Below are 24244 nucleotides of genomic sequence, written 5' to 3' on the forward strand. Positions count from 1 at the left end.
TCGTGGGCCGGCATGAAAGTTCGTATGATGCAGATAGCACGCATAGGTATGCGCAAACTACGAGCGTTTTGTCAATAACAAGGGAAGCTTGGCATTATATAATATACCAGCGTTAACTAGATGCGCCCCAACTTGCAACAGCGAAAAATCGCACCAAGTTCCCACTTCATCATGTATGAAGGGATCTAAACGCTCAAGACTGGGGCCTAACTGGGTGCCTTTCCGAACACTTTCAATATCTTCCTGATATACGTTTTTCTGGATCAACTCGGATGAAGCAGAACACGAGAACGAACAGTTTAAGGTATGACGAGTATATCTCCTTAAATCCACTAAATCATTTGATTCAGCAGCTACGACGGCTTTCTTTCTGGTTTCCCTCTTTACCTCTTACCGTTGAAAAAGTTCGGAAGGTTCGGAACCACACAACTCCTTGGTCGTGATAATTTTTGTTTAAGAAAGTGGTGGAATGAGAGAGAGAGAGCCACAGAGATAGACGCTTTTTTTTTTTCTTGTGCTCCACTTTTTTTTGCAAATTTATCTCGATTTATTTGATAAAATTGTCACAAAAACCACAAACCAAAAAACCACATGTCACGTCAACCGTCAACGACTTCAGACGTATTTTTGTATCGCTCCGCCGCGAAAATCAATTAATCGCAAATTAATTCGCGAAAAAGCGCTCGGGGTAGTCATGGGTACTAGTGATCGTGATGCCCATGAATACCATCCAATCGTGTAATAAAGAATAATAGAGATAATAGAAAAGAACAAATGTCAACGTATAAGAGCACCAGCACGGTAAAGAGCACAAGCTACAAATGAGCCAAGCCCGGCAACAGCAACAAGACGAGCGTCGGCTTTCGCAAGCAAAAACAACGCGTACTTCTCAACAAAAACTGCATCACTGCAAGTGAACGAGGAGGGAGCACGCTCTCTCTCCCCTGCATTGCAAAGTGGGTCATGGAGTGCTCAGTGTCCATCCCCCGACTCGTACTGCCTAACCAACGATTTGCTAATATCGGCAACAACTAGTACAATGCCCTCGCTCAAAACTGTGTCTTCGACCACAACAACGACAACAACCACTTCAATTGCTCAGAGCCCGATACTGTCGATTCACTGCGACAAGCCCCACCTCGACCAACCAATAAGTTCGAAAAACGCTAACGGAGCGTTAATTCAGACTGGGCTCGATCGCTATGTAGAAATTAAAAGAAAATTGAGCCCACAAACTGCGAAGAACAACAATGCAGCTATAATAACTAAATAAACGAGAACACTGTGCCACATAAGGCACTAGCAAACAATAGATTTTCAATACTAAGTGTTCCAAATGAATATGAGATCGCCCAAACACCCAAGGCCAACAAACTAAGACCGCCACCTATTTATGTTCGACAGGCAAATTGTGCTGAACTGGTCAAAAAAATTGGCACGAACACATTTTATGTCACGTCCATAAAAAGGGGTAACATAAATGAAACAAAAATACAAGTCAATGATGAACAAAACTATCGATCAGTTGCGAAATACCACGAAAATGATCAAATTAATTACTACACCTACCAACTTAAAGTAGCAAAGGATTACAAGTGGTTATCAAAGGAATCGAACCAACAGTCCCAATCAATGAGATAATAGATGGACTTAACGATAAGGGCTTCGAAGTCCAAATGGCTATGGACATAATAAATAAAAATAAAATTCCCCAGCCAATGTTCGAAGTAGAACTGACACCTGAAAGTATGCATATGAGTAAAAATGAAGTTCACCCAATCTACAAGCTTAAATATCTACTGCACCGTAGGATCACCGTCCAATGCACAAATTCCCAGGAATATGGACACACGAAAACGTATTGCACTCTACGGGCAGTCTGCGTTGCCTGTGGTGATGTTCATCTCTATGAGGCCTGTCCCATAAAGAAGGAGGACCCATCTGCTTAAAAATGTAGCAACTGTGGGTGAAAGCATACTGACAACTATAGAGGTCTTGTCTATAAAGAATTGAAAAATCGCCTAAACCAACAAATAACTGCAGCTCGAGACCCGGTCGTCCGACAAAACTTACCATATATACTATCAACTACGACTCCAGCAGTTTCTTTTGCTCAGGCGTTAAGTTACAACAACGGGTCGTACGCCTCAGTCTCTAAGCCGACACTTCAACCAACCAAAGCAGGAATAATGCAGCATCAGGCATCAAATCAGATCCCAGAAATCTCTGCCCAACATACCTCTGCAAATCCATTCCCATTGCCTAGTGGAATTGAGTCAATGCTGGTAGCTATAACAAACACAATGGTAGCAATACAACAAACGATGCAGGAGCATCGCAACCAAAATCTCCTCCTGGAGCTCCTAATCAAACAGAAATCTGTTTAAATGGCTTGTCTAAATATATGTTTCTGGAATGCAAATGTCATTTCGCAGCACAAATGCGAGCTCTTACAGTTCCTCGCTCAACACGACATTGACGCCATGCCCATATCAGAGACTCACCTAACAAATAAAAACTATTTTCACCTCGATGGCTATAACTTCTATGCGACAAATCATCCCGATGGTAAGGCACATGGAGGTACTGGCGTTCTGATCAAGCATCGCATCAGGCATTATCCACTGCATTCATTTGCTACACCTTATCTACAGGCAACATCAATTCATATTGAGATTCAGAGCGGCTACCTAAACCTAGTTGCAATTCCGAAACAGAATTTATAATTTTCTTCGACCTACTAGGTGGATTTATAGCAGCTGGTGACTACAATGCCAAGCACACCCATTGGGGATCTAGACTTACCAACCCGAAAGGAAGACAACTGTATAACGCTATAATAACGCCAAAAAACAAGCTAGACTTTATCTCTCCGCGCAAGCCTACATATTGGCCCACAGATCCAAACAAGCAACCCGACTTGATTGATTTTGCAGTTACACGAATGGTGCTGCAAGTTCAGATTCATGTAGATCACTTAACAGATCTATCATCGGATCACTCGCCCATTCTACTTCACCTTTACGACCATCCATAGCTTACGGAACGCCCACACATTCTAACCTTTAGCAAAACAGATTGGCTCAAATATAGGAAGTACATAAGTTCTCATATTGATAGCTGCCCAAACATTTATTGTAAAGATGATATTGATAGGTCAGTCGAAGTATTAGTATCCTCAATGTCACTGGCGGCAAAACACTCAACACCTATATTAGCACCTAATAAACTTTCCAACAGCAGTCGTATTTCTTAGCACATTGAAGTGCTGCTACGCGATTAAAGAAGGCTTCGCCGAGAGTGGCAAGCACACAGATCACCTGTCTCGAAAGAGCGGCTAAAAATAGCCAACCACCTACTACGCAGAGCCCTAGAAAATGAAAAAAACCGAGCTCAAATATCCTATATGGAGCAACTCTCCCCAACTAGCAAAGGATTCCCACAGTGGAAAGCTAAATCAGGCGTTTGCCCACCAAGCGAGAGTGAATCACCTTTGCGTACACAAACAGGAGAGTGGGCTCGCAGCAACAAAGAGACGGAAAATACTTTTGCCGTCCATCTAGAAAACGTCTTCAAACCACACCCAGCAACAAATAGCTTTGTGCTCCCACCAACCAAAAATCCCGAAGCTACTCCGCCTATCATATTCCAATGAGGAGAAGTCACAAGGGTCATTAAAGACCAAATCTCAAAGCAAAAGAAAGCTCCGGGCCACGATTTTATCTCCCCTAAAATGATCATAGAATTGCCGAGCTGTGCAGTGTATTTCCTTACTGTGATATTCAACAGCATGAAGAAATGGGGCTACTATCCTCAAGAATGGAGGAAATCAGTCATCAAAATGATCCATAAAGCCGGAAAAGACAAGTCCAAGCCATCATCAGATAGACCTATCAGCCTACTGCCTTGCCTGTCAAAGATATTTGAAAAGCTGCTCCTGAATCGTATCAAACAATACCGACACATCAATGGTGCCATCCCGACTCACCAATTTGGATTTCGCGAAAAACACGGAACTATTCAACATGTAAACCGTATAACCTCTGAGATACGAAATGCATTTGAAAGGCGGGAGTATTGCTCCGCTGTTTTTCTGGATGTCGCCCAGGCTTTCGACCGCGTTTGGTTAGATGGCTTAATCCACAAAATCAAAATATTACTTACACAGAACATCCATGCAAAGATTGCCTCTCTGAATATCATCCAATTGAAACTGGTGTACCGCAAGGCAGCGTGCTTGGACCGACACTGTATATCATATTCACAGCAGATCTACCGACAAACAGTCGAACAACAACTTCGACATTTGCTGATGATACTACCATACTAAGTCGCTCCAAGTGCCCAAGAAGGGCCACGGATCACTTTTCATCTCATCTGGTGGCCTTAGAAAAATGGCTAGCAGACTGGAGGATACATGTAAATGAGCAAAAGTGCAAGCATGTATCCTTTACGTTAAACAGACAAACTTGCCCTCCAGTGTATCTGAACAACATCAACATTCCACAAACCACCGAAGTAACATACCTTGGTGTTCATCTGGATAGAAGGCTTACTTGGCGTAAACACGTCGAAGCGACAAGAAATCTACTTAAATTTAAAGCTAGTAATCTACATTGGCTAATAAACACCCGTTCACCACTAAAACTGGAGTACAAAGTACTGTTGTACAATGCAGATCTCAAACCCATCTGGACATACGGCTCCGAGCTATGGGGAAATGCTTGCGTCAGATATTTAGAAATAATCCAGAGAGATCAATCGAAGATACTAAGAACTATCACTGGGGCACCATGGTACATACGGAATGAAAATATCCATAAAGACTTAAATGTAGGATCAGTTAAAGATGAAATTGCCAAAGTGAAAGCAAAGTATCAGGCCAAGCTTCAAGCCCATCCTAATAGACTTGCGCAGTCTTTAACTTGGCACACTAGCTATAAACGACTCTGGCGAAGAGACCTCCCCACCCAGCAATAATACTTCGCTAGGGACGTACTCGAAGTAATTAAGTGTAATTAATTAAATAAATATATTAGGCTAAGATTTGTATACTTGTCGTAAGTCTCTAATAGGGAAGACTCGATAAAAAAAATCCCGTAATATAAAAAAAAACCACAAAAATGAATAAACTAAGTACCGGCAACAAAACCGTGTTTAAAGTTTTTAAAATAACACAAATCTACGTCTTTAAAAACGATATTAATAATAACTGCATAAAGCGTAGCGCGGTTAAAGTGAACAAAAGCAACAATCAGTTGAGTGAGACTTGCACAACAATCTACCCTAACGACGCTGGTCTGTCACCAGAAGTCACTCGTTTACACCACCCAACAAAACCTTTGTTTCACTACAAAAACGATGTATTCTGCTAGTAAGCGCGTAAGCGAAAACTCTTCTGGCGAGCTGTAGGCGACCAGGGGAGTCGATGCTGCCCAACTCACCCAGATCATCACCCGCAGGCTGATAAAATTGCAGCAACATTGAGAGAATCGGAGGCGCGCATGCTGACCGGGATAAAAGAGCGTATGGACGGCATGAGCGACGAAATTAGACTCCTGATGAAGCGGGTACAGAAGTGGATGCGGACCGTAGAAGATATTGATGGGCTAAAAACACAGGTATGCGCGTTAGAGGCCAAGCTCTCGGCACTAGCACGTGCAAGTGTGGGTAGCGATCTTTGGCTGCACGGCGTGCCGGTCACGGAACGTGAATCACTCAAAACTATGTTTAATTCACTGTGCTTTGCTTTGGAAATAGCGCCAGCCCCGAAATTGAATGAAATTTTTAGGGACAAGCCAAATCGGATCGCACTGTCGCTGACCCCACAATAATAATTAAATTTGGCAACACAGCCGATAAATTGACTCTCGTTCGAGCGGCAGGCGAGTTTAGGCGGGCGACAAAACAACAACTAAGGCTGCAGTTGCTTGGCCTTAAATAAACTGCTCAAATCTACTTAAAAGAGCAGCTTACGAGAGAGGGATAAGTCATATTTAGAGAAGCAATAAAATGAAAGAAGCAAAAGCTTCTAACAGATCTGCGTTGATAGCTTTCAAAAGCTCTCACAAATGCAGAGCGCACAGGCAGTCGAGAGCGCTCCGGAGTCGACGTCTGGATAGCTTTCTTATCAAATGTATAGGATTAATTTATGTTAGGTGTAATACATTTCCCTTAAGAGTAATGATAATGGACTGTAATCATTATAGGTTTTGTTTAAACAATCATACAATAATGATTAATTTTCAAGTTATATTGACTCACTCAGAACATAATGATTAATTTTAAGTTATACTTTATAACTCAAACGAGAAGGAACGTGTGAGTCGCTTCTGGGGACGTGACTCTACTTATACCCGTACTCAGTCAGTATATACATTTTTGAGCTTATGATTTTTTAGAATTTTAGAATTAAAAAAAAAAATTTTACATTTTACATTTTTTTGCTACATATGTTATCTACATATACATATACAATGTGTATTCTACATCTAACATGTAGATTGTACATGTACCATTTAGATTCTACATCTCCTCCGCTAGGGGTTGCTCGCGCACTGAACGCGGCAGAGTGTGCGAGCGAGAAGGAAAGTAGCGTTGTCGCCGGTAGTAGCTGGCAGGAGGGGGCAGGGGAAGCAACTGAAAATGAATTTCTTCATTCTGGCTATAATTATGATCCGATCTTATTCAGATTCGGCAGTCTGGTAGATATGGGCATTCTCTACGATATAACGTTTTTAATTATGAGTACGGGTATAAAAATAATCATTATTGTTTGAGTTTTATTTTTTGCTCAAAAATAAAACTCAAGTTGTAATTTCGACTTAGGGAATAAATAAAAATATTATATTTATTCGTACTCAGTAAGAAAAGACAAAACATAACAACCAATTTTTTTATAAAAAAAAATTCTTCAGAAAAAATGTATTTTAAAACAACATTTTTTCTCTTAGTAATAATATTTTGTATATTAAGTGCGCAACTAATTAGTTTTGTGTTTCATTTTCAATTAATGGTAGGAAACTTAAGTTCAACCAGAGCGAACAGCCATGCAATGGTTAGGATTCTGAGCAAGCAGAAAATTGGTCTTAAAATGTGTCATATTAATTCACAAAGCTTAGTGAATAAGGTAGAAGAGTTTCGTTATATTTTTGTCAACAGCCAAATGGAATATATGTTTTTGGAGATTATAAATTCTAACTGTGATAAAAAATTCTAGTCGGCTGTATATATAGACCACATAAGAATATTGATTACTCTAACCTAATAGATTTAATAACTAACCTAACACTGACGTACACGGACATTATTCATTATAAACATTATAAATTCTAACTGTGATACAAAAATTCTAGTCGGCTGTATATATAGACCACATAAGAATATTGATTACTCTAACCTAATAGATTTAATAACTAACCTAACACTGACGTACACGGACATTATACTAACAGGTGACTTAAATAGTAACATATTAGAAGAGCAACATATACTAAATGAAATGGAGTCGATTGGACTTAAGCCTGTGAGCACAATCTTACCGACGCATTTTTCGAGGACCATTAACACTTTATTAGATGTAATTTTTGTAAACAAACCAAAAAACATTTTGCTATATGACCAAGTCTCAGAACCTGCTTTTTCAAAACATTATCTCTTATTTTTAACGTATGACATGCAAATTGACAGTAACAAACAGACCATCCAATACAGAGACTTCAAAAACATTGACTATACTAGTATACTAGTATATTCCCTTCCTATGGTTGACACGCAACTTAATTTTATCAACTCTAACATTGGCTATCTGTACAATGAATTTTTACCATTAAAAACTAGCACTGTAAAGCCAGTTAGCGCGTCTTAGTTTAGTAGTCAAATTAGAAGTGCAATTAAAAAGAGAAATGAGGCTTATGACGCTATTAAACGGAAAGTTGTAATCTTATTTTTAAAGCCGTCCGACGTATTGTTAATACTTTGACATCAAATGCCAAGAGAAACTATTGCGGTAATATATTCACAAGTGCAATAAATACAAGACAAACTTGGAAAACATTAAATACCTTAGGGATTGGCAAAACTAAATCTGTGATAAATGACGACCTCGATGTTAATGCTTTAAATCAGCAATTATAAAACTTCATTTTAAATAAAAAATCGGTTTAAACCAGCAAATTAAACATATACTAGCGTGTTTAACACATAGTTACGTGGCACAAATCATTTCAACTACGAAAGACGAACAAACAATAACTAAAACTACGTCTGTTCACATTTAATTTTCCCGGGAGGAAATTACACAAACACATACACAGCAATAGCCAAAACCAAAGCATAACAAAAAAATAAACTCTCACTCACTTTCAAGCAACACTCAAAAATACACGGATAATCACTCAAAATCACCAGCATCAAAACGCCAGCGGGAACAAACGTCTACGGACCTTAAAGTCGCTCGTTCGTCGGAAGCCCCTCCGCCCCTCTTGGTCCAGCTCATCGAACAGAAGATGAGTGAGCAGCTCCAGCAAATCACGGCCAGCATTAGGCAATCTGAGGATCGCATTCTGCTTGACCTTCAGGACAGACTGAAGGTGATGACCGGAGAAATCAAAAATCTCACTCAGCGGGTACACCATCTGGAGTCGGAGGTTGGTGTGGTCCAACAATTGAAAGTTCGCGTTCTGGAGCTGGAGACTGTAGTTGTAGAAATGCACGTACTGCGGGGACAGGTGGGCGTGATGGAGGTAAAACTGGCAGCGCAAGCAAATCAAAGCATTGCTTGTGACCTGCACGTACACGGTGTTCCTTTTAGCTAGGAGAAGAATCTGAAAACTCAATTTCACTCACTCTGTTTTGCTTTAAAGCTCACACCGCCACCGAGTATTAAAGAAATTTTCCGCATCACACGGCACAACAAAAACCACCGATCCAACTATAATTATTAAACTGGAGCACGTGCGAGATAAGGCCGCTCTGCTGCGAGCAGTTGGCAATTATCGGCGGGAGCTTAAACAGCCGCTAACCCTGCAGAGGTATTGATGATATTTAAGTTGAAAGAGCTCCATACACTACGCGTCCAACCTCCCCCAATTAATGCTAACACCGGGCACAGTGAAGAGAATAGAGAACAGAAGGCAACAGTTCCTAAAAATTATGATAACTTTCGCTAAACCGATTCTCTCCTCAGCTCTCTTACCTGTCAAGTTCAGTGTTAGTTCTGTAAGTAATATATGTTTCGCACTAAATGTTTTGTTTCTATATTTATTTATACTTAATTTGTAAATTGCGTGTGCTACTGATAGGGAAAATATGCACACTAATATAAGTAGATCCACAGAGAATAGCAACACACTTATCAAGGTTCTTGCTAAGCAGAAAATCGGCTTACAAATATGCCATATAAATGCACAAAGTCTATGCAAAAAATTGAAGAGTTCAGGAATTCGTTTGTGAAGTCCAACGTAGATGTAATATGTGTTTCTGAAACGTGGTTTGTCTCCCAACTAAACGATGTCTTGATTTCTTGTGACGGCTATGACTTATATCGATCTGATCGAGAAGGTCATGCATGTGGGGTTGCAATACACACAACAACAAACTGAAATCCAAAGTAGTAAGTAAACAACCCAGTGGAAGCGCAATAGAGTACTTGTTTCTTGAAGGCACTGGTAAAGGGAGTTCAACGAGTATTCTTATTGGCTGCCTTTATAGACCTAATCGTTTTATTGACTATTCAGATGCAATTGACACAATTACGACTTTATCTTTAAGTTACGAAGATATAGTCATAACTGGAGACCTTAACAGCAATATGCTAACTGAACGACACCTTGGCGATTCAATGTCTTCTTTATGTTTAAACCTTGTTAATTCGTCTATGCCAACACACTTTTCTAATAATACTAATACGTTACTAGATGTTTTTTTCGTTAATGATATTAATAAAATTCTCTTATATGACCAAATTGACGTACCAGTATTTTCTAAGCATGATTTAATTTACCTGACGTATGAATTTAACCCACATCTGACTGACCAAATCGTGTATTTAAGGGACTTTAAGAACATTAATATTAGGCTACTTTGTACTGAAATTGATTTATGTAATTGGAATGCAATATACTCACTAACGGACGTAAACAATCAATTAAGACAATTGTCCGCGTACATTGACGCACTTTATGACAGGCATGTACCTTTAAAAAGAAAAACTCTTAAAGCTAGCCAAAAACCTTGGTTCAATCGAGGTATTGCTTGTAAAATAAGGGAACGTACTATTACATATTCTAAGTGGAAGAGATACAAGACTCCTGAGCATTACCAGCAGTTTAAAATTTTAAGACGGACAGTAAATAAAATGATCTCAACTGAAAAAATTCACCATTACGCTGAAAAATTCAACAACGCAATATCAACAAAGCAAAGATGGGGTGAGCTTAAAAAACTTGGCATAGGAAACCTGAAAGTTTCCCCTAAAATTACTGCTGATGTCAACGAACTGAACAGAAAATTTGTGCAATCGACCGTACCTGATGTCATGACAAACCCTTACATTGACGCCGTAACAAAACCGACTGTGATTATAGCTTTAGTTTTATGTGCGTAACTCCCTGTGATGTCCTGAGTTCCGTCCTTAAAATTCAGTCAAATGCTTTTGGCATGGATAATAAGCATCCCAAATTTATTACAATGATTTTGCCTAGGATAATCAATCATGTATCTCATATATGCAACACTGCGCTTACAACATCAAGTTTCCCAGATCAGTATAAACTGGCCAAAGTAATTCCAAAGGCAAATAATGACTACAGGCCAATATCTATCCTGCCCTACCTATCAAAAGTACTCGAAAATCTCATGGCGCAAAAAATCAATAACTACCTAGTACAACATTCTTTATTGTGCAATAAACAATCCGGCTTCCGTAAAATCCGAAGCTGTACTACTGCCATTTTAGATGTCACAGAAAATATTAGAGAGGAACTTGACGATAGTAAGGTTACATTTCTGACACTCTTGGACTTTAGTAAAGCTTTTGACACGGTAGACCACAATATCTTATGTACTATGTTAAACAAAATTTTTAATTTTACTAACACTGCAGTAAAACTAATATCGTCCTATCTGCATGGAAGAAGCCAAGCTGTGATAACTGGCACTGAAATATCAACATTTTTACCTGTGAGACGCGGAGTACCCCAAGGTTCAATTCTTGGTCCACTCCTCTTCACCTTATACATATAATTTCCCCTAAATGCTTTTGGCATTTGCTTTTCGTCTCACTGGTGATCTCCCTGGTTCGTTATCCAAGTGTAAAGTTCATATGTATGCCGATAATGTCCAAATGTATGTTAGTTGTCCGTTAAGCAGAATAAATATGTGTGTATTGTTGTGTAATGTTGAACTGTCGAACGTTAGTAAATGGGCCAACTGTAATGAATTGTCGCTAAACCCTGTCAAATCTAAATGTATTATTATACATAAAAGGTTGCTGAGCACGGAAAATGTGCCAAAATTATCAATAAATAAGACGCCAGTTGAATATGTGGATCAGGCTGTTAATCTTGGTATCACCATATATAAGACATTGTCCTGGAGTGACCAAGTAACCAAGGCAGCTGGTAAAACGTATGGTATAATAAGATTACTTTCCTTGACTCAGCAATTTTTTCCAAAACACCTCGGACTCTTGATAGCCAAAACATATCTAATACCCACACTGTGTTATGGTATTCATCTCAGCACCGACTAAAAGTAGCATACAATAATATAGCTAGATATGTCTTCAATGTTAAAAGGGGTGAGCACATATCCAGTTTGGCTGACAGCATCAATCAGATGAAGTTTGAAACTTGGAAAGACTACAGAATTCTAATAATGTTTCATAAAATCGTTTATACAAGAGAACCGATAATTATATCCGTTATCCGTCTGTGGAATCAGCTACCACAAAACCTAAAGAAAATTAGTAGTGCATCGCAATATAGGGAAAAATTACACTTTTACTTAAAAAGCAATTAAAAGTAATAAAAAAAACTAAAAATATTTATTGAAATTTTAGAATAGTTTTTCTAAATAAAAATTTAACAAAAAAAAAAACGAGTTTGGTGGCTGCATATTCTATATATTTCCACGAAAAGAAGAAAGACTCAACAAAGGGGACGTGCGGTCGATTTCAATACTAATTTTCGACTTCTTTTCATTTTCGTTATAACATTTTATTAAGCCTAACTTATCTAGGGCGGCGAAGCGGGGCGAATTCGCCAAGAGCGAGAGAGAGCTTTATTGCGCTCCCGCTTCGCCCTAAACTATCTTACAATAGACTTCAAATTTTACCAAAATATACAAATTAGCGTCGTGACGCGACACCGGCCCCGTTGAAGGCCTGTAGGACTTCAACCCATCGGCAGAACCGCCAACTTATGTATTGGCCTCCTGTAGACCGCTCCGCTGCTCGTCCTGAGGTCGACCACCCTGACCTTTCCGTCCTGCCCGGCGTGTGTTGCGACGACCCTTCCGAGGAGCCACTGTTGGAGCGGAAGGTTGTCCTCTGCGACGATGACGAGGTCGCCTTCCTCGACGTTGGGCTGCTCCTGGTGCCACTTGCATCTTATTTGCAAGCCCAGCACATACTCCCGGGAGTAGACCCTCCTGGTCCGGGGTCCAGGGTGCTGGGGGTGCGATGAGCGGCCCGCCTGTCAGCAGTTGCCCGGAAGTCAGAGCGTCTCCGTCGCTTGGGTCGGGGCTTATTGGTCCCAGAGGTAACGAGTTGAGCACCGCCACGATGCCACGCCACCATCACGCTCTCCAGCTCCGATTCCGGCCGATTCCGATTCCGGCCGACCTCAGCAGGAGGTTTTTGGCCGACTTCACTCCTGCCTCCCACAGTCCGCCCATGTGCGGAGCTCGAAATGGCAGGAAGGCGAACTCGCAGCCGCTTCTCACTGCGAACTCTCGAATTGCGTCCGCTTCCGTCTCTAGCGTCCTCCTCAGCTCGTCGAAGTGGCGACTTGCTCCGACGAAATTTGTCGCGTTGTCGCAGCTCACGCGGAGCGGACATCCTCGACGACCAACGAACCTTTAAAAAGCCAATAAGGAGTTAGTCGTTACATTGGAGACAATTTCTAGATGAACCGCCTTGGACGCAAAACAGACAAATAACGCTATGTAGGACTTCCACGAATTTTTAGTGTCGTATAGACTGGGCCACAAAAATCAACGCTTCAGGAACTGTTAATAGCCTTTTCACACTGACGACTATCCACCATCCATTTCTGGGATGGTCCGTAAGGTTTTGCCGTTCCGAAATATGCCCAGTTATTCCACCATCCATCATCCATCCACCATTGTCAAATGCAACCAGAAATATTTGACATTCACAACAAATAATCGGAATTCACTACGAAAATGTAAACAATGTCAGACAGGAATATGATAAAAAACAACAACAAAACATCTGATATGTCAGAATTGTCTCAGGTACACAACTCGGTTGGTGGTCCCAGAGGATAGGGATCCTCTAATTTATGAATGCTCTGCAAAACTCATGCAGGATATTGCACACGCTATGGGCTGACAGCCTTCCGACTATTCTATACTCAGAAAAAGAGCCCAAAGTATACAATGCTATGGCTATACAAAACATTCCTTAAAAACATCTAGTTGTTTTCGGGTACATCTTTCTCCATAAAAGTCCCAAACCGCTTCTCAACAAACGCAGAATATTTATTTGTATTTAAAACATTGACTGGATTTAGTAGAAGCAGTCACAAATGACCACGCTTCCGTGTTTTTAAAACAGATATCCATTCCAATAAATTCTCCTCGTCAATATTAGCCTCATTATCATCATTAATGTCCAGCAACATGGTTAGCTTGTGCAAGAATATGTTTTCTGCTGAATCATATTCACAACCATTGCAATGTTATTTATATTCATTTTAATTATAAATGTTTACAAATTTTCACCATACGCAATTGTGAGCATCAGCTGTTTCTCATGGATAGTGGATGGTCTCAGTGTGAATCGGTGTTACACATCTTTCAAAAATTCCCACCGTTCCCACGGGATGGGCTCAGTGTGTAGAGGGCATTAGTCAATTTCTTTCAGTTTTTCCACGATCGCACAAAAATTATTTACGTGATTTATTACCGATTCATATTCGCTCATTTTTACGAACAACAGCTGCTTTAACAGACTTATATGACGCGCGGGGCCTGATGGCATATGGATACCCGCTATAAATATCCATGCTTCTCTTGCGGATCTAAAGTTTTTCAGATAGTTTATCTGCGATGGCTTGATACACAGCATAATACTCGCAAGAGCCTTTAAATCAAACTGTGCTATCTGCGCATCATTATCTTCTTCATTTTTCACTTCTCGGCCGCACACTACTGACCACAACTCGGAGTGTACTAGCACGCTTTTCATTTTAATTACCCACGCACTATAATTCTCATTGTCGAGCTTATCGATTGAATGGAAAGACGAACCCATTTTCGCAATCGATTGAGTCACAATTTCAGAAAGTACAAAAAAAATCATTTTCAACATACAGAAATTCTGGGCCCATTACCTATTCATTGTGGTATTAATTTGTGACTAAATTTGAAAAGCAAATATATGTTCGTCAAAAGCAGTGGGAATACAAATCAAAAATGAAGACGAGAGAACGCAGCTTCGTTGCGACTCATACATACTCATGCATACAAAAATACAATTTTTTTTAAATTCTTTTAGCCTAGCGCTCAGATCCGAAAAAACACCTCGCGAACAGAATCAGGGTTGATATTCGTATGAATCCGATAAGAAATGTTTTCGGTCAAAAACTGTTTTCTAGGCTCTGTACGGAAGCACTAACCATAGTTCACTTACCAGTTCATACACCGAACGTGTCGCAGCTGAGTTTTCTGTCCCAGCTCCGAGGGCCTTCGGCTCTGTGAGGCAGAGGCATTCGGGTCGGGAGATGGGCCGTTCGGCATGTATGACTCATGGAAGGGAAGGGAAAGCCAGATGAGCATTGCAAATGTATGTGTGTAAACCAGGTGTCGGCATACAGACTCACACATTTTTTTGGTGCGTTTGTGTGCGAAGACAACAGACACGAAGTCAAAAACGTTACTTATTTCTCTACAGCTGCGAAAGCCGAGTAATTGTGCATAGGGCACACGAATGCTTCTCTGCCGCTGAGGCAAGCGAGCAGAATATGAAGCCGTTTGTGCATAGCCCGAAGCATGTTTCTCTGCCGCTACGTCAGTGAGGCAGAATTTGCTCTGCCGCTACGTCAGAAGCGCAGAATAACGAAACCACACGAAGTCTTTACGCTGTACGTGTGCCGACTGCGCTGCCCGAAATTTTTTCCTATGCACAGTGCAAACGACGCTGCCGGCCTCTGGTGTAAGCAGACACGAAAAAATATGTATCAATTCTTATTTTCCGAAACCGTTTTGAGTTTCGTTTCAAGGTTACGTTAATGTGTGTGTGCCATGTATTCACACATACTGTGCTTGTGTGTGCTGTGCTCTACAATTTTTTGCCGCTTGAACTGAATTTCGGGTTTTAGTCTTGTTTTGAAGGGCTGATGTTGCGACAGGCGCGCGGGTCTTTCTTCCATTCTCTTTTAGGCTAGCCTTTGCCTCTGCTTTCGGCTTCGTCAATGCACCAACAAAATATGAAGTCTGACGACGGGAATCGGCCCACGGCCGGATTAGCAGTTGCCTAGGGCCCCCATTAGGGCTAAAAGAAAAATTTGTTGAAATAACAAAACTCCAAATAATGGATAAAAAAGATAAACATACAAATTAATCAAACAAACATAAAATTTATAAGTTTTTATTTGAAATGAAAAAAGAAGGGAGCTGGCGAAAAAAATGGAAGGCCCCAGATTAATGGTTGCCCAGGGCCCGGTTGAGGGTTGATCTGGCCCTGAATAGATCGATTTTGGTTTTAAACTTTAAAATTAAAGTTGTTATTTGTTTGTATTGTTTGTATTTATAGTGGGGACTCAGCCGAAAAGAGGTGGCAAAATTATATTTTATATTAAATTATAAATTATAAAATTATATTTTATGAATGCTTTGAATAAAATAAATGTACACATCTAGTAGAACATTTTCCAGAGTTTTAGCGAATATAATTTTCAACATAATATTAATTTAGGAGATATGAGCAGAGATAACATCCTTTATTTTTATATATTGTATTTATTTCCCACCCCTACCCACTCTGCCCATTACTCATTTATGTTGCGGCAGGTCAGCTCAGGTCGCTACATCCGCCCTCAAAACAAAACAAAAAACCGAAATTCAGGCCCACGACCCGAACGTCTCAGCACCACAGCCGAATGGCTCAGCTGCGACACGTTCGGTGTATGAACTGGCACATCTATATACTGTATGGTTAGTGGCAAGACGGAATCAATTGATATTTTTGATCATGATTCTTTTCCGCAACCTTTTTGGCAAAAATCGACAAATGAAAATATACTGTTGCAAAACAACATGTCTTCCACGGCAGAAACTGTACATTCTTTTAAACCCTTTAACAAAATTGTTTAAAACAACAAATAAAAGAATACGGAAAGTCTAAATGCACAAAACACAATAAAATCTTGGCAGAATATTTTGAGAGAGCATGAATATGTTCCAAGTGAACGATTCAATCTCTCAACATCCAACATGAGACGGCTCTTAACACAGCTGAAAAAAGCTTTAACAAGCTTTCTCTAGACATCTCCCATTTTCTTACAGATACAAACAACAATAATATAAATATAGATACTAGACAATTCCTAGAGGAACTAAATACAACAATTTTGCAAACAAACTGTAAAATTGATTTAAGTAAAATTTATAACTAATATTTATTTATTTCAAGATTCTCAATTTGATTAATTTTTTGTTTTTTTTTCCCGTTTATATATCTATTATTATTTAGTTCTTTTTTTTTTAATTTACATTGATTCTAACTAGCTCAAATGAAAATACTACAATACAACATTCAAAGTCTTACTACAAATAATAATAAGCATCTACTAGAAATTTTCTTGGTTAACAATAACATTGATATTGCCATAATATCTGAAATTTGGATTAAAAATAATGCCATGTGTAGTTTATTAAATTTCAACTTTATCTGTAAAGAGCGGGAGGATGGTTATTATTATATTATATTATTATATATAATCATCATTTTTTGCGGTATTTTTTTTCCGAAATTTTGACTTTAAAACCTCGGGAAAAATCGACAGAAAAATAACTCTTGGCTTTAGTTTTAGATACTCGCATTAATTATGCTTCGTTTAAGGTATTGTTCATTAAAATCTATGGATAAACGGTGGAGCTAAGAATCGTTAACCAAACCTCAAAAATGAAAAATAGACAAAAAATACTTTTTTGAAGGCTGCGGGCCCAACTGCCAATTGAAAACAAAGCAAACGGAAAGCGTTTGAAATTTTGGTATTTGGCATTGGACCAGCAACGGTATTTTTCAGGTAAAATTAGTTTTGAGTCGTTTTGGTGATGGAATTTGAAAGCTTAATATCTGTTCGGAGCAGCCGTTAAAAGTTCTTAAGAAATTAATATCACATAGTCACAGATCATCTCTTATACTGAAAATCGCTCTCTCGGTACGTTCCCGTACCCACACACATATGTCATTACTGCTTATAGTGCATTCGCCCTTCGCCCTGTTCTCGCAGCAATCCAAAATATTTGTCGAACGCATCGAATCGTAGTTCACGGCCACGGCCTCAACCCCTTGTAACCCATCGAGAAAAAACGAGAAGGAACGTGAGTCGCTTCTGGGACGCGACTCTACTTATACCCGTACTCAGTCAGTATGTAAATTTTTGAGCATATAATTTTTAAGAATTTTAGAATTAAAAAAAAAAATGTACATCTTAAATTTTTTTGCTATATCTGCTATCTACATCTACAATGTATATTTCACATCTAACATGTAGATTAAAGATGTACCATTTAGATTCTACATCTCGTCCGCTAGGGGTTGCCCTAGCTCTTCTAGTCTCTAAGATATAGGCGCTCATCGAGACAGACAGACGGACAGACGGTCAGACGGACAGACGGACAGACAGACATGGCTCTATCGACTCGGCTATTGATGCTGATCAAGAATATATATACTTTACGGGGTCGGAAACGTTTCCTTCTCTGCGTTACACACATCCACTTTGACCAAAAATACAAAATACCCCTTAACTCTTTTTTGAGTACGGGTATAAAAAACCTTTGTAAACTTTACTAACGGATTAAATTATTTGTAAATGTGGAGTCAGAGTTGCCGAAAATGCTCGGCAGCTTCCAACATTTTGGTGACCCCGACGTGATCGCCGTGGACTTGCAGTGCTTTAAAAGTGTTTATACCAATCAATTAATCCAATTTTGAAGGTTTCACGTGACATTTGTGAAAAAAGTATCGAACAAAAGTCGTTGTTGCCGACCTTAGCAGTTCTAGCGGCCCGCTATTTGTTTTCGTATTCTCTTTCACCGTCTGCTTCAGCCTGAGCAACGCACTGTCGAGACTGGCTGCATAGAGTTCTAAGCGTGGTCCATTAGTTTTCTTCGCCTCCTTTTTAGTCGTTTGCTTTAGCCAGCTCTTGTGAGAGGCTGCAGTAATATCTCTCTGGAATTCGAACTCGAAAGCAAAGTACATCTCTAACGTTCTCTCTTTTGCAAAATTATTGGTTTTTCCGTCGTCGCTTCGTTGCTTTCACCGGTGCATACATATCGCATATACAAGTGCCAAAAAAGTAAACGAAAAGGCGTTTGAACTCGCCTGAACTCGCGCGTTGCGTAATCATATTTAATTGTGATCGACTAGCACCCTCCTTTCTATATCCGAAAACATGGGCAAGAGAAAGAATAGTAGAAAGAGTAGATCGTTTGCTATGGGCAATGAAAGAGATTCTGTGATATTTGGCGCTGCTCTATCTGGAGAAAGTTTTAGTGCGAACGCAGCCAGCACCCAAGTCCCTGCTCCTGAATCTCGTATTTCCTTCATGAGACTGAAGGCTAGAGTTATTTTCGATCGGCTAGAGTCCATACGCACAGAGATGGATAATGAAAAGTTGCGCCAAATGGATGAATACGACTTGCGAGGGTTGTTGGAATCATTGACGGAGCTTAAATCAAATTTTGTTGTGGCACACACCATTTTGGAGAAGTGGATTTTGAGTCAATGTCCAGTGAAATTCCTGCCAAATTCGACTCGTCCATATTGTCGTTGAGGACCATTCTTCAGCGCGAGCTTGGAACTCGCTCCACTAATAAGAATTGTTCCACATTCAACGCCAACGCAAGTGAATCGCAGTCAATTGTCATAATGTCCAATCGATCTCGGTTACCTCATCTGGAGCTGCCCAAATTCAGTGGAATTTATACGGAGTGGGCCAATTTCTTCTCAATGTTCACCGCGATTATTGATAAGGAGTCTGAGCTGAGCCCTATCGAAAAGCTACAGCATCTACGTTCCTGCTTGAGTGGCGCAGCCCGGAATACCATCAGCGCCTTGGAAATAAATGAAGCTAATTATATCGTAGCAATAGACATTCTGAAGCGACGCTTTGACAACAAACGTTTTATTTTGCAGGCACACATCAGGGTGATATTTGGGTTGGAGAAGGCTGACGCATCGGTGGGCAGGTTGAGGGAACTGACCGACAGAGTTACCTCGCATATTCGTGCTATGGAGTCGCTTGCAAGCAAGGAAGAAGTGGCGGATTGTATTCTCGTGCCAACTGTTCTTCAGAAGCTGGACAAAGCCTCTCAAAATAGATGGGAGGAGTCTTCGTCGAATCAAGAGCTGCCATCTTGGGAGAAATTATCTGGATTCTTGGAAAAAAGATGTCGAACGCTTGAAAATGCGGATCAATCCTTGCAAGGACAAGATGGTCAGGTTGGCAAGTCAGGAAAAACCGTGAGTACGCATCAAAGAAAGTGGTTTGTAGCATCGAGCGCTCCAGTTTGATTGCCAGTTGTCAACGTTTCACAATTCTATCGCCGAATGATCGTCGCCTGGAAGCCAAGAGGCTCTTGCTATGCCTTAATTGCCTACGAAAGGTCCATCAATTGAGAGATTGTAGATCAGGTCCCTGCCGCACTTGCCGATCGAAGTACCACACTCTTTTGCATTTCATTCGTCCAAAAGAGGCTGCCCAATCTGTTTCTCCAACTGAAACCTCACCAGCACAACCAAGTCGTAACGCCATGGTTGCATTATCGCCCACCTTGCCTCAAGCTTTTATGTCCCACAGTCCTTCTGTTGCTGTGCTTTTAGCCACTGCCGTCGTTCTCGTGAAAAGCAGCGTTGGAACTTTTGTGCCATGTCGCGCATTTTTGGATTCGGGATCGCAATTGCATTTCATAACTAGTCGTCTAGCTAATCAGCTAAAACTTCGAACAACCAAATCGCTTATCGTCTCTGGCATAGGAGATGCTAGCTTCCCAACAGAAGGTATCTCGGTGGATCTCGTTCTGAAATCGCGGATTTCAGAGTTCACCACTAGCATCACTGCCGTCGTTGCCCAGAAGATCACGGACCATCAACCTAGCATCACAGTTAGCACTGCTAATTGGCCTATACCTTCGAATATCCAGCTTGCGGAGCCTTCATTACATAAGCCACAGCGGATTGACCTGCTCATCGGAGCCGGAGTTTTCTTCGAGTTTCTGTATGTGGGGCAAATTCAGCTGGCGCCTGGACTACCGTTGCTGCAGAAGACACATCTAGGATGGATTCTTTCTGGTGGCGGGCACTCGGTCCTCAATAACTCGTCGTTCATCGCAACCCAATCTTCGGATGACATCAATCACAGCACTCGGTTCGATGAGTTGGTTCGTCAATTTTGGGAAGTGGAGCACATCTTTGAGACAATCGCTAGGGCAACAAAGGAGGAGCTGCACTGCGAGGACCACTTTGTCAACCATCAGACTCGATTACCCTCAGGGGAAAATTCCGTTAGCTTGCCCATGAAGCGAAGTCTGGAGTCCTTGGGCGATTCCTACTTGCAAGCAAAGCGACGGTTGGACAATTTGGAGCGCTATTTCGTGCGTAATCCAGCTCTATATTCGAAATATTCGGCATTTATGAAGGAGTACCTGTCCCTTGATCATATGTCTCTGGTGCCAAATGAAGATAGACACAATTGCAGATTTCTTGCCGCATCATTGCGTCATTAAAGAGGACAGCTCCACGACAAAGCTAAGAGTCGTATTCGACGGCTCTGCAGTTACCACATCTGGTCTTTCGTTGAATGATCTGCTTATGTCAGGTCCCACCATTCAAGCCAAGCTGTCTCACACTCTCCTTCGATTTCGTACATTTTCCATTGCTCTTACAGGCGATATCGGTAAAATGTATAGGCGTGCGTGTCTCAATGCCCGACACCATGCTCCAATGCATATTGTGGAGGGACTCAGTTGACGACGATATACAGATCTTCAAGCTTAACATTGTCACCCATGGGACTAAGCCTGCTTCGTTTTTAGCTATTCGAGCTATGCATCAGCTGGCCATGGATGAGTCGTTTTTGATCCATTGGGTTCAGAAAACATTCTACAGGACTTCTACGTGGACGATATGATTTCTGGAGAAAATTCAGTAGAGGAAGTGCTGGATATTATGCGTCAAACCACGGATCTTCTTGCTTGTGGCAATTTGCAGTTAAGGAAATGGTGTTCCAACTCTCTTGATGTTCTTCGTGAAGTCCCTGAGGCAGAAATGGAAAGTTTTCTGAAGCTCGATGATGGCAGCGATGTGACCAAGGCGCTTGGACTCATCTGGGAACCCCATAGGGACAAGTTATTGTTTACTTTTGCACCTCAAATCGGTGTTGGCAAGCACACTAAGCGTTCGGTGTTGTCAACCATTGCACGGTGCTATAATCCAATGGCATTGATTGGACCCTCATTGACAAGAGCGAAAATCATCATGCAGCGCATGTGGAGAGACAAGCTACATTGGGATGAAAGTCTTCCTCAGCCACTGGAATCGGCTTGCGCTGAGTTTTGCAAGAACTTCGCTACTGTGGGTCACGCTATATTTCCGCGTTACATACTTCAACCTAAGGCAAGGTTAGAATTGCATGCCTTCTGTGATGCCAGCCTCCAGGCCTATGGGGCTTGTATCTATGCTCGTTCGTTTAAGGTAACCGCCGATGAGATACGTTTGCTTTGCTCGAAGGCTAGAGTTGCACGATTGAAAACCCTCACTGTGCCTAAGCTTGAGCTATGTGCAGCGTTCCTATTAGCCAATCTACTTCGCGAAATTAGAAAAATAGATACCTTCGACTGCCCGATCCATTGCTGGTCGGATTTAACTGTGGTACTGTCTTGGTTGCAAGAGGAACCATTCAAATTCAACGTTTTCGTGTCTAACAAGATTTCTGCAACACAGCAACTTACGAGGGGCATGGATTGGCGCTATGTCCCAACTGAAATGAACCCGGCTGACATTCTGCAGCGCCTCAGGAGCTCTTGCAGGCTAGTTGCTTGCTAGTTTGTGGATGAATGGACCTTCTTTCTTGCAAGGCGAAAGAAGTAGCTGGTCTGAACGTTGTTCGTTCGAACTCAGTCTTCCGGAAATTAGACATCGAGTATTGCTGTCGTCTGAGCGTGTCGACATCTCGCTTTCGTTTAAGCACATTAACTCATTCGGAGTCATGATGCGCATTTTTGGGTATGTTCATAAGTTCGTCAGTAAGAAAAAGTTACCTGATCTCTCTTCTGAAGACCTTCGCAAAGGATCGCATTTATTATGTCGCATCATTCAACGCGCCCATCTGTATCCTGAGTACCGTGCTCTGCGGAAGGGGAACTGTGTGGAGTCCTCCAGCAGCATTATATCTCTCTCGCCTTTCATAGATGACGTTGGTTTGATTCGTGTTGGTGGTCGCTTGCGGCACTCAACTCTTAGCTTCGATCGAGTGCAGGATTCGCCTGCATTCAGCGTCACTGGGATCGACTGCTGTGGTCCCTTCTATTACAAGCCAGATAGGCGCACTCGAATGCCTACAAAATGCTACATCAGCATCTTCATCTGTTTTGCAACAAAGGCCGTTTGGTTGGAATTAGTGAAGGACTTCACAACTGCTGGATTTTTGAGTGCCCTCAAACGCTTCGTTGCCACGCGCGGCATACCCCGATGCATTTGGTCGGACAATGCCACCAATTTTGTGGGCGCAAGGAACGAGTTGGAGGACCTTCGGCGGCTGTTTATGAGCGAGAAGCATCGTGATGCAGTTCTTAATCATTGCATCAACAATGGCTTCAATTGGAAGTTTATCCCGCCTCGCTCACCCCACTTCGGGGGCTTATGGGAGGCAGCAGTGAAGATGGCCGAGAAGCATTTATATCGTTCGCTGGGATCGTCACTCTTTGGCTTTGACGAGCTGCGGACATTGGTCTGCCAAATCCAGGCTGTAATAAATTCTCGTCCTCGTCTCGAAATTTCAGAAAATCCTGAAGATCTTGGCGTCCTTACACCAAGACATTTTCTAATTGGTCGGCAGCTGATGGAGTTTCCCGAGCCAGACGTTACGAATCTAAACTTTAACAGACTTTGGAAGCGTTGGAGTGAGGAGTATTTGACTCTGCTTCAACAACGTGCCAAATGGCGCACACCGCAGCCATCGATCCAAGTCAACGACATCGTCTGTATCAAGGACGAAAACTTGCCGCCGTTGAAGTGGCCATTAGCACGGGTGATCGACGTCATCGCTTGAGCTGATGGGGCTGTGCGAGTTGCCATCCTGAGAACACCATCTGGAACCACTCGTCGAGCTGTCAACAAGCTGTGCGTCCTACCCGTTTTGGATCTTGTTAAAAGCCCTGGTCTTTCAACGGGGGGGGAGTATGTTCAGAGCAGCAGCCGTTAATAGTTCTTAAGAAATTAACATCACATAGTCACACATCATCTCTTATACTCAAAATCGCTCTCTCTGTACGTTCCCGTACCCACACGCAAATGTCACTACTGCTTATAGTGCATTGCTTCGCCCTGTTCTCGCAGCAGTCCAAAATATTTTTCGAACGCATCGAATCGAATTCACGGCCACGGCCTCAACCCCTTGTAACCCATCGAAAAAAAAACCTTTGTAAACTTTACTAACGGATTAAATTATTTGTAAATGTGGAGTCAGAGTTGCCGAAAAAGCTCGACAGCTTCCAACATTTTGGTGACCCCGACGTGATCGCCGTGGGCTTGCAGTGCTTAAAAAGTGTT

The 24244-nt window shown here is 41.4% G+C and overlaps 2 protein-coding genes across 2 annotated transcripts; one reads left to right on the forward strand and one right to left on the reverse strand.

The window, feature by feature from the left end:
- Window positions 1-12411: 12411 nt before the first annotated feature.
- On the reverse strand, window positions 12412-13271 carry LOC111076204. The gene is made up of 2 exons (XM_022369885.2): window positions 13135-13271; window positions 12412-13078 (listed from the first exon to the last, which is right to left on the reverse strand). Exon 2 carries the CDS (start codon window positions 13058-13060, stop codon window positions 12611-12613), a length of 450 nt encoding a protein of 149 aa, XP_022225577.1. The 5' UTR covers window positions 13061-13078; window positions 13135-13271; the 3' UTR covers window positions 12412-12610.
- Window positions 13272-22682: 9411 nt separating this feature from the next.
- LOC121404396 lies at window positions 22683-23744 on the forward strand. The gene is made up of 2 exons (XM_041593737.1): window positions 22683-23441; window positions 23532-23744. Exons 1-2 carry the CDS (start codon window positions 22683-22685, stop codon window positions 23742-23744), a joined length of 972 nt encoding a protein of 323 aa, XP_041449671.1.
- The last annotated feature ends 500 nt before the right edge of the window (window positions 23745-24244 follow it).

Source organism: Drosophila obscura, unplaced genomic scaffold (assembly GCF_018151105.1).
Source record: "Drosophila obscura isolate BZ-5 IFL unplaced genomic scaffold, ASM1815110v1 contig_199, whole genome shotgun sequence".
Lineage (NCBI taxonomy): Eukaryota > Metazoa > Arthropoda > Insecta > Diptera > Drosophilidae > Drosophila > Drosophila obscura.

What these genes read in the sequence shown, in the direction of transcription:
- LOC111076204 (XM_022369885.2), bottom strand. Translation starts at nt 13,060, where the DNA reads ATGTCCGCTCCGCGTGAGCTGCGACAACGCGACAAATTTCGTCGGAGC.
- LOC121404396 (XM_041593737.1), top strand. Translation starts at nt 22,683, where the DNA reads ATGATGCGCATTTTTGGGTATGTTCATAAGTTCGTCAGTAAGAAAAAG. An exon ending in TGGTCTGCCAAATCCAGGCT is followed by an intron (nt 23,442 to 23,531) that starts GTAATAAATTCT and finishes ATTGGTCGGCAG; the next exon opens with CTGATGGAGTTTCCCGAGCC.